The sequence below is a fragment of the Neofelis nebulosa genome, chromosome 10 (assembly GCF_028018385.1).
Source record: "Neofelis nebulosa isolate mNeoNeb1 chromosome 10, mNeoNeb1.pri, whole genome shotgun sequence".
NCBI lineage: Eukaryota > Metazoa > Chordata > Mammalia > Carnivora > Felidae > Neofelis > Neofelis nebulosa.
Genome location: NC_080791.1, coordinates 68,159,697 through 68,171,289, shown reverse-complemented (window position 1 = coordinate 68,171,289; position 11,593 = coordinate 68,159,697). Strand labels below are relative to the sequence as shown.

Genomic DNA, 11,593 nt, shown 5'->3' with positions numbered 1-11,593 from the left:
TGGTGCCTATTCTTGTAAGAGACTACTAGTTACTGTGTGTGTGCATGATTTTGATAGAAACAGACCGCAAGAAACAGAGACAATGGTGAAAAAGTAATGATTAAAACCTAGAGAAGGAAAGAGCTCTATGGTCAGGTCTGGCCCGAGGGAACTTCATGGTGGGAGAAGGACTGAACTACCCGAGGGTCCTAGGTATGTTACTGGAGCAGCAGTGTGCCCACCGCATGACTGTGGCCTAGGCAGAATGACTTAAGGCAGCTTTTAGGAAAAGGTGGTATAGTCTGGGAAGGTGGCCTGGGCCCAGGGTGCAGTAGACTCTCCAGATGGAGAGTTTTCTGGGCATACATACTCGTGTGGAGCATTTGTGAAACAGCTAATCCAGCCCCAGTGAAAAAGAGGCCGCCTAAAGTGACAAAAAGAAAGGATACATTTTGAGTGACTTATCTGCAGTTAATGGATTTTCCTGCTCAGTTCTCTACTTTCAAAAGGTCTGCCTTCACCAATATATAGTAATTACCCAATCTATGAACTTCTTGCATTAAACAGTTTTTATAACAAATTGAAAAATTCACAAAATTAGGCAGAATAGTACAGTGAACCCTCATGAACCTATTACCCAGACACAAAATAAACTCACAGCCACTTTTGTTTCATCTGTACCCCTCCCTCCCCCTGACAGAGTGTTTAACACACATCCCCCAAATAATGTCATCTGTAAATACTTCTATATGCTTTTGTGAATGATGAGAGCTTTCTAAAAGAACAGTATTAACACTATCACATTGAAAAATTAATAAGTCCTTAATATCATTGAATATCCAGTATTCAAATTTCCACAATTGTCTGTTTTTTCCAGTTGAATTAGGATTTAAATAAGATTCATACATTGCAAGTGGTTGATATTTCTCTTTATCTCTGCAATTTATAGATTCCCCTGCCTTTCTTTTTATTCCCTTTTATGTCATTTGTTGAAGAGACCAGGTCATTTCTTGTTTTCTAGATAGGACTGCATATCTCTGGTATCATTTACCTTGCTCCTTTGTCCCCTATATTTCCCATAAAATGGCAGTTAGGCCTAGTGACTTGGTCCGATTCAGATTTCTTTCTCTCTTTGCAAGACTGCATTGTAAGTATTGTCATGTGCTTCTGTCAGCCAGCACACATGACCGGTTGTCTCTTTTTTGTGATGTAACAGCCATTAATAATCATTGTTCAGATTCATGACTTCATTTGGGGATTTGCAAAATGGCGGCATTCTAATTCTGTCATTCCTTCATCATTTATTACATGGACTATTTCGATAGAGAGAACTCTTTCCTCATTAACTATTTAGATAACTTATGACATAGCTTAATCAGGAAAAATAGGTTGAATGTTTGATTTTTTCCCTCTACTTACCTGCATTCAGAATAGCGGGTTGGTTCCCTTAAATACTCCAGAGGTAACCACTGAGATTTTTTGTTTTATGCTATTATTAGGAAGGAACTTATGAATTTAAACATATTCCATGTGTTTAAATCCATTGTAGTTGTTCTCTTTTGTGCTGATTTTTTTTTTTTTTTTATTTCTGGCCATTGAATGTGAACCTCTTTCTTGAGTTGCGTCTTGAATTCTGACATGACCATGTCCCCAGTCATCATTTTCTGGAAACAAAAGGTGTCCAAGCTTGGAAAAGGAAATCCCTCTTAAAGAGAAAATATATTATAAGTTTATACTGATACTTTCAACCCAAATTTAAGATTACAGCGCTTTGCTTAACCCTTCAATTTTATTTTGAATCTTTTCCTCTTATGCTAAAAGTCTTCGTTCTTTTTTTTTTAAATGTTTATTTATTTTTGAGACAGAGACAGAGCATGAACGGGGGAGGGTCAGAGAGAGAGAGGGAGACACAGAATCTGAAACAGGCTCCAGGCTCTGAGCTGTCAGCACAGAGCCCAACGCGGGGCTTGAACTCACGAACCACTAGATCATGACCTGAGACGAAGTCGGACGCTTAACCGGCTGAGCCACCCAGGCGCACCTAAAAGTCTTGGTTCTTAATGACAATAGTGTAATTGCTTATTTGCTTTACCTTATTATATAGATTTTAGAAAAATCGTGCCAAAATAGGATTAGTGAAAATAGTTATTATGAACTTTTGTATTTTCAAACCATTTAAAATAATATACCTCTGCATCTAGGCTATAATCTCAATGCACAGTTAGATCCATTTATTTTATTTTGCTTTTGTTTTAGGAATTGTTTTTTCATCCTGATTTAACATAATTTATAGTCACCTAAAACATTTTTGTGGCTCATTTTCCTAGAAGTAGGTCTCTGGGGTCAAATAAAAAAAAACCACTACACTTGTGGTGAGCATCGTGTGATATATAGAATTGTCAATTCACTCTCTTTTTCACCTGAAACTAATATAACATTGTATGTCAACTATACACTTCAATAAAAAATTATAAAAAATTAAAAAACAAGGTATTATTCACAGAAGTCCAACTTCCATCCCAAACTCCCTTTTTCCTTCTTTCCCTTTAGCCAAGATTTTATTTACTTTATGGTTTATACTTCTGTAATTATCTACATAAGTAAATCCATATCTGATTCGTGTGTGTGTGTGTGTGTGTGTGTGTACACAGAACTATATTCTGGAGCTTATGCTATAGTTATATACAAAGATAGTCTGCATTGGTTTCTCTAGATGCATAGTATTTCACTATTTGGATGTACTGTAGTTTCTCCAGTAGACTCCTATTGATGAACATTTGGGGTTTTTGCTATTACAAAATAAGTGTCCATATTTTTGTGTTTCTGTCAGTGTTTCTTTAGGACAGATGCCTAGACGTAAGCTTCCTGGGTCAAAGGGTCAGAATGCATATGTTATTTTGTTAAAAATTGCCAAATTCCCCTCTGTAGGATTTGTACCAGCAATGATGAGAGTGCATGTTTTCTCAAAGCCTGGCCAAATGAATACTCATCAATCTTGGATTTTTTGCCACTGTGATAGGTGAAAAATGGTATACTATTGTGTTTTTAATTTACCATTTTCTTATTATGTGCACAATCAAGATCTTTTCATGTAGATAAAGGCATTTGTATTTAGTTTTCTATGAATTGTCTGTATATATTCCTAGCATTTTTTCTCTGTAGCATTATTAGTCTTCCATTCTTTCTTTTTTTTAAGTTTATTTATTTTGAGACAGAGAGAGAAGAGAATGTGTGAGTGAGAGGGGGAGGGGCAGAGAGAGAGAGAAGGAGAGAAATAATCCCAAGCAGGCTCAATGCTGTCAGTGCAGAGCCCAACATGGAGCTCAATCTCATGACTGTGACATCATGACCTGAGCAGAAATGTAGAGTCAGACGCTTAACTGGCACCTCTCATTCTTTCTTTTTCAAGGTTCTTTATATATGGTAAATATTAAACTTTTATTTATGATAAAAGTTGAAAAATGGAAAAAGTTGAAGTGTGTTATTTGTTTCTTTACTTTCCTTATGGTGTTTTTATGCCATGTAAGTTAAATTTTTTTTTCTTATTTTATGTAATAAATTCCTTAATCTTTTCCCTTATGGCTTCTAAACGTTGAGTCAGAGGTAGGAAAGTGCCCCTCACTCTTGGATTATAGAATATTTTTTTCTATACTTGTATGGACTCATTTAATATGTTTAATTTTCTAATCCACTTGGAATTTATCTTGGTACATGGTTTGGGCAATGAATACAATTTTATCTTTTCTATGGCTATTCAGTTAGCTCCATGCCTTTGATTTAAAAAAAAAAAGTCATCATTTTCCCCAATAACTTGAGATTCTTCCTTTATAATATACTAAATTTCCAAATGCAATTGGATCTATTTCTGGATTTTCTATTTTGTTCCACTGGGTCATGCATGTTGCACCACCACATTTTTAATTAGAGACATTAGAGTATGTTTCAATGTCTCATAATGTTATCCCTTTCCCATTTCTCTCTCTCTTTTCAAGCTTTCCCCTCTTGGCTATTCTTGCTTGTCTGTTCTTCCAAATGAATTTTATAAAAAAAATGATCTAGTTCCAGAAAGAAACTTACTCATATTTTTGTTGGATTATATTAAATTTATGAACTATATGACATGTTATGAACTTATTTTGACCTAAAATTTCTGATATTGAGTCTTCCTGTCTAGGAATGTGTTATATCTTTTCATTTATGCAAGGTTATTTTTGTGCATTTTTGAATTATTCTATACTTATTCTTCCTATAGGTCCTGGACATTTCTTGCTAAATTTACACCTGGGTATTTAATTTTATTTAGTTTTCACAAAGGTGGTTTTCTCGTCCAATATAAACTGATTTTTATTAGTATATAGGGGAAGATCTGATTTTTGTATATTGATTTTATAACCTACTGTACTAAATTATTTTGTTTGTAGTTGTTTTCTAGTACTGTAGTAATTTGGATTTTTCTAGATACACACTTATATAATTCTTAGCTCTATTAAGCTCTATTAATATGATGGATAATATTAATGAATTTTAGAATATTGAATCTATTCTACTTGGTCATGATGAATGTTTTAATGTCCTGTTGGATTCTGTTTGCTAATTATTGATATTTATAAGATAAATTGGCCTGTAATTTTCTTTTGTTGATGCAATCATTTTCAGGTTTAGATAGATGTTACACTCACTTCATATAATAATTTTTAAATACAGAATTTCCCTGAGAAACAGCCTGGGCCTGGGACATTTTTGTGAGAAATTTTTTCTGCTTCCTCTATTTCTTCTGTGGTATTTTATATGTTTGGACTTTCTGTCTCCACTGGGATTGATTTTGACAAGTTGTATTTGCTAGAAAATTATCCATTTCATCTACTTTTCCAAAATTTATTTGCGAAGAATTGTACAAAGTCAACTCTTATCATTAAAAAAGTGCTTAGTTTGCTTATTTCCTCCTTGTCATTTCTAATTTTATGTATATAAAACCCCCCTTTTTTTCCCAGTTACATCAGCTAACAGTTTATTTTATTATGTTCTTTTTTTCAAATAATTAACTTTTAGATGTATTTATTAGTTCTCTTTTTTTTTCTGTTTTTAACTCATATCTTTGTTAAGGTATAACTAACTTACTGTGAAATTCATTATGGGTACAGTTTGATGATTTTGACAAATTATATGTGGAACAAAACACGAATTAAGACAGAAAACAATTCTATCACTCTAAAAAGTTTCTTCTCCCTCCTCTCCAGACAACCTCCTACTGTATCCCAGAGGTAACAGTGTTCTAATATCTACCACCATAGTTTAGTTTTTCCAGTTTTCAAATATATTATAAATTGATTCTACAGTATATGCTATTTTTTTTTTAAATTTTTTTTTCAACATTTTTTATTTATTTTTGGGACAGAGAGAGACAGAGCATGAACGGGGGAGGGGCAGAGAGAGAGGGAGACACAGAATCGGAAACAGGCTCCAGGCTCCGAGCCATCAGCCCAGAGCCTGACGCGGGGCTCGAACTCACGGACCGCGAGATCGTGACCTGGCTGAAGTCGGACGCTTAACCGACTGTGCCACCCAGGCGCCCCAAGTATATGCTATTTTATGTCTGGCTTCTTGTACTTAATTTATGTTTTAAGATTTACACATGTTCTTGAATGTATCAGTAATATGTTCTTTTTAATTTATGGGTGGTATTACATATTAGATATACCACAATTTATGCATTCATTTGTTGATGAATTTAGTTTATTCCATTTTGGGGGTATAAGAATAAAAATGCTATTCAAAATTAAACTACTGGGACTACACCAAAATAAAAAGCTTTTTCATGGTGAAAGAAACCATCAACAAAACAAAAAGCAACTGATTGAATAGGAGAAGATACTTGTAAATGATACATCTGATAAAGGGTTAATATCAAAAATATATAAAGAACTTATACAGCTCAACCCCAAAACAAAATCCAATTAAAAATCCAATTTTAATCCAATTAAAAATGGGCAGAACACACGAATAGACATTTCCCCAAAGAAGACATACAGATGGCCAACACACACATGAAAAGATGCTCAACATCACTAATCATCAAGGAAATGCAAATCCACACCACAGTATCACCTCACACCTGTCAGAATGGATAAAATAAAAAACACAAGAAATAAATGTTGTGGAGAACATGGAGTAAAAGGAACCCTTGTGCACTTGGGAATGCAAGCTTGTGCAGCCACTGTGGAAAACAGTATGGAGGTTTCTCAAAAAATTAAAAATAGAATTACCATATGATCCACTACTTCCACTACTGGATATTTGCCCAAAGAAAACAAAAACACTAATTCAAAAAGGTATATGGACCCCTATGTTTATTGGCACATTATTTATAGTAGCCCAGATATGGAAGCAACTCGACTGTCCATCCATAGATGAATGGATAAAGAAGGTGTGGTATATATATATATATATATATATATATATATATATATGAAAATTACTCAGCCATAAAAAAATGAAGTCTTGCCATTTGCAACAACATGGATGGATGTAGAGGGTATAATGCTAAGTGAAATAAGTCAGTCAGAGAAGGACAAGTGCCATATGATTTTACTCATATGTGGAATTTAAGAAACAAAATAAATGAACACAGAAAAAAGAGACAAACAAAAGCACATATTCTTTTTTTTATAATTTAACTTTATTTTTTATTTTTTAAAATTTGCATTCAAATTCGTTAGTATATAGTGAAGCAATCATTTCAGGAGTAGATTCCTTAATGACCCTTACCCATTTAGCCCATCCTCCCTCCCACAACCCCTCCAGCAACCCTCTGTTTGTTCTCCATATTTTTGAGTCTCTTTTGAAAAACACAGATTCTTCACTGTAGGGAACAAAATGGTAGTTGCCAAAGGGGAGGTGGGTGGAGCATAAATGATATAGGTGAAGGTGATTAAGAGCACACTTACCGTGATGAGCACTGAGGAATTGTTGAATCATTATATTATACAGCTGAAACTAATATAACACTATAAGCTAATTATACTTGAATTAAAAAATAAAAGAAAAAAGAAAAAAAAGCCGCTATAAATATTTTTGCACAAGTCTTTTTGTGAATACATGTTTTCATTTTACTTGAGTGTATACCTAAAAGTGGAACAGTTTGCTCATAAGGTAGGAGTGTGCTAGCTGTTATAAAAAACAGTTCCACTTGTTATTTATCTAAAGGAAATGAAAACACTAACTCAACAAGATATCTGCATGCCAGTGTTCATTGCAGCATAATTATTTACAATAGCCAAGACATGGAAGCAACCTAAATGTCCATCGATGGATGAATAATGGGTGAATGGATAAAGAAAATGTGACACACACACACACACACACACACACACACACACACACATACACTGGAATATTATTCTATTATTCAGCCATGAAAAGAAGGAAATCTTTCCATTTGTGACAACATGAATGGAACTTGAGGGCATTATGCTAAGTAGAGTAAGCCAGCCAGAGAAAGACAAATACCATATGATCTCACACGTGGAATCTTAAAAAGAAACACAAGGAACTCATACATACAGAGAATAGATTGACCAGGGGATGCTTTGAGGTGGTGAAATGAGTGAAGATGGTCAAAAGGTACACATTTTCAGTTATAAAATAAGTAAGTCCTGGGGATGTAATATACATGCTGTATACAAATATAATGGTACATATCAATTATGTCTCAATAAAATTTTTAAAAATAATAAAAAAGTTAAAAAAACAAGAAATTATTTTTCAAAAGTGTTTGTACCATTAACAAACTACCAACAATGTATGAATGTTCCAGTTGCTCTATATTCTCACTGACAACTGGTATCATCAGTCTTAAATTTTAGCCATTCTAATGGATGTGGAGTGATATTTCATTTTGGTTTTAATTTTAATTTCTCTGATGACTAATGATGTTAAACATCCTTTCATGTGCTTATTAGCCATTTATATATCTTCTTTTGTGAAGTTCTTCTTGAAGCATTTGCCCTTTTTAAATAGTTGTAGTTTTATTAGTGATTTTAGTTCTTTTTAAAAAAATGTTTATTTATTTTTGAGAGAGAGTTAGAGAGTGAGCAGGGGAGGGGCAGAAAGAGAGGGAGACAGAGAATTCCAAGCAGGCTTTGCACTCTCAGCAGGAAGCCCAATGTGGGGCTCTAACTCATGAGCCATGAGATAATAACCTGAGCTGAAATCAAGAGTCGGACACTTAACCAACTAAGCCACCCAGGTGCCCCAATTTGTAGTTCTTTATATATTTCTTATACAACTTCTTTGTCAGGTATATGTTTTGTGGATATTTTCTTTTGGTCTGTGACTTGCCTTCCCCCCCACCCCCTCTTAATTGTATCTTTTGATATGTGGATGTTGTTAATTTTGGTGAAGCCCAATTTATCATTTTTTCCTTTTATATTTAGCATATTTTGTGTTCTCTTTGGAAACGTTTTCCCTATCCCTAGGTCATAAGGATATTCTCCTATATTTTCTTCTAGTTTTATTGTTTTAGTACTTTCCTATCTTGAATTAATCGTTGTATATGGTCTGAGGTTTTTGATTTTGATTTTTAACATGGATATCCAGTTGTCGGATTCATTGAAAAGGCTTTTCTTTCTTCATTGAATGGCCTTAACATCTTTGTGAAAAATCAATTGACTGTATACACATGGGTCTGCTTCTGTTTTCTCTAGACATCTATTTGTCTACACTTACACCAATACCACACTGCATTGATTACTGTAACTTTATAGTAAATTTTGAAATCAGGCAATATAAGTCCTATGACTTTTTAAAAAGATTTAACAAGATTGTTGTGGCTATTTCAGGCCCTTTGCCTTTCCATTTACATTTTAGAATCAGCTTGTCAATTTCTATAAAAAAAGCCTTCTGGGATTTTGGGGGGATTTGTGTGAGTTTGATAGCACCGCCACAACAAAATACCACAGACTGGGTGGCTTAAACAGCAGAAATGTATATTCACACAGTTCTGGAAGCTAGAAGTCCAAGGTCAAGGTGCCAGCAGGTTTAGTTTCTCCTTGGCTTGCAGATGGCTGCCTCCATGCTGTGTCTTCACGTGGTCTTTCCTCTGTGTGGGGGCATCCTCAGTGTCTCTGTGTGCTCATTATTTCCTCTTTGTAAAGGACACCAGTCGGATCGCATCAGGCATCACCCTAATGGCTTTATTTTAACTCAGTCACCTCTTTAAAGACCCTGTCTCCAGATGCAGTCACTTTCTGAGGTACGGGGGGTCAGGGTTTCAACACACGAATTGGGGGGCACACAATTTAGTTCATAACAGGATTATGTTGGACCTATAGATCAACCTTAAGATAAATGACGTCTTAACAGTATTGAGGCTTCATACAACATGAACATGTTATATCTCTCCATATATCTGAGTCTTCTTTAATTTCCCAGAGATGTTTTATAATTTTCAGTATAGAGGGCTTGCATATATTTTGTTCAATTTACTCTTAAACTTTTTCTGGTTTTTGATACTTTTGTAAATGGTATTTTTCAATTTATTTTCCAATTGTTTGTGGCTAGTATATAGACATGCGGTTACTATTTGTATATTGATCTTGTATTCTGAAAGGTTGTTAAATTCTCTTATTAATTGGTAGATTTGGGGGTAAGTATTTGACGTGTGTAATAATTTACTTACACCTTTCCAAGCTTTATGCTTTTTTTCTTCCTTTACTGCATTGGCTGGGACCAAACCTCAGTACAATGCAGAATAGTAGACATCCTTGACTTATGCCTGTTGTTAGAAGAAAAGTGTTGCCTTTCTGCCCGTGGACGCCGCCGAGTAAGCATCGTGAAAGTCTCCCCTCTTACCGCCATCATGTCTAAGTCTGAGTCTCCCAAAGAGCCTGAACAGCTGCGGAAGCTTTTCATCGGAGGTTTGAGCTTTGAAACAACCAATGAGAGTCTGAGGAGCCATTTTGAGCAGTGGGGAATGCTTACGGACTGTGTGGTAATGAGAGATCCAAACACCAAGTTCTCTAGAGGCTTTGGGTTTGTCACGTATGCATGCCACTGTGGAAGAGGTGGACGCAGCCACGAATGCAAGGCCACACAAGGTGGATGGAAGAGTTGTAGAACCAAAGAGGGCTGTCTTGAGAGAAGATTCTCAAAGACCTGGTGCCCACTTAACTGTGAAAAAGATTTTTGTCAGTAGCATTAAAGAAGACACTGAAAAACATCACCTAAAAGATTATTTTGAACAGTATGGGAAAACTGAAGTGATTGAAATCATGACTGACCGAGGCAGTGGCAAAAAGAGAGGCTTTGCTTTTGTAACATTTGGCAACCATGACTCTGTGGACAAGATTGTCATTAAAAAATACCATACTGTGAATGGCCACAACAGTCAAGTAAGGAAAGCTTTATCTAAGCAAGAGATGGCTGGTGCTTCTTCCAGCCAAAGAGGTCGAAGTGGTTCTGGGAACTTCAGCAGTGGTTGTGGAGGTGGTTTTGGTGGGAATGACCACTTTGGCCATGGAGGAAACTTCAGTGGGTGAGGTGGCTTTGGTGGCAGTCAAGGTGGTGGTGGATATGGTGGCAGTGGGGATGGCTATAACGGATTTGGTAATGATGGTGGTTATGGAGGAGGCGGCCCTGGTTACTCTGGAGGAAGCAGAGGCTATCAAAGTGGTGGACAGGGTTATGGAAACCAGGGCAGTGGCTTTGGCGGGAGTGGCAGCTATGACAGCTATAATAAAGGAGGAGGTGGAGGCAGCTTTGGCAGCAGTAGTGGAAGCAACTTTGCAGGTGGTGGAAGCTGTAATGATTTTGGCAATTACAACAATCAATTTTCAAATTTTGGACCCATGAAAGGAGGAAATTTTGGAGGCACAAGCACTGGCCCCTATGGTGGTGGAGGCCAATACTTTGCCAAACTATGAAACCAAGGTGGCTGTGGCAGTTCCAGCAGCAGCAGTAGCTATGGCAGTGGCGTAAGGTTTTAATTACTGCCAGGAAACAAAGCTTAGCAGGAGAGGAGAGCCAGAGAAGTGACAGGGAAGCTATAGGTTACAACAGATTTGTGAACTCAGCCAAGCACAGTGGTGGCAGGGCCTAGCTGTTACAAAGAAGACATATTTTAGACAATACTCATGTGTATGGGCAAAAAACTCGAGGACTGTATTTGTGACTAATTGTATAGCAGGTTATTTTAGTTTCTGTTCTGTGGAAAGTGTAAAGCATTCCAACAAAGGGTTTTACTGTAGATTTTTTTTTGCACCCATGCTGTTGATTGCTAAATGTAATAGTCTGATCATGATGCTGAATAAATGTGTCTTTTTTTTAAATGTGCCGTGTAAAGTTAGTCTATTCTGAAGCTATCTTGGTAAACTACCCCAACAGTGTGAAGTTAGAATTTCTTCAGGGTGATGCCAGATTCCATCTGAAATGTATTTGCAACCTGCTTGGGCACAGAAGCCATTGTCTCCACAAACATTGGTGTGGTTGAACTGACAGTTAACATGTTGTGACCTGGAGTTCACCGTTAAAAGGGTCACCCATGGGGCGCCTGGGTGGCTCAGTCGGTTAAGCGGCCGACTTTGGCTCAGGTCATGATCTCACGGTCCGTGAGTTCGAG

General features: G+C 36.2%; 1 protein-coding gene across 1 annotated transcript; it reads left to right on the top strand.

Moving 5' to 3' along the window:
- Positions 1-8,555: 8,555 nt before the first annotated feature.
- On the top strand, positions 8,556-11,303 carry LOC131487482 (heterogeneous nuclear ribonucleoprotein A1-like). Its single transcript, XM_058688254.1, is given in 2 exon segments — positions 8,556-10,024; positions 10,026-11,303. Coding segments are annotated over 2 exon segments (1,227 nt in total). The 5' UTR covers positions 8,556-9,670; the 3' UTR covers positions 10,899-11,303.
- Positions 11,304-11,593: the final 290 nt, after the last annotated feature.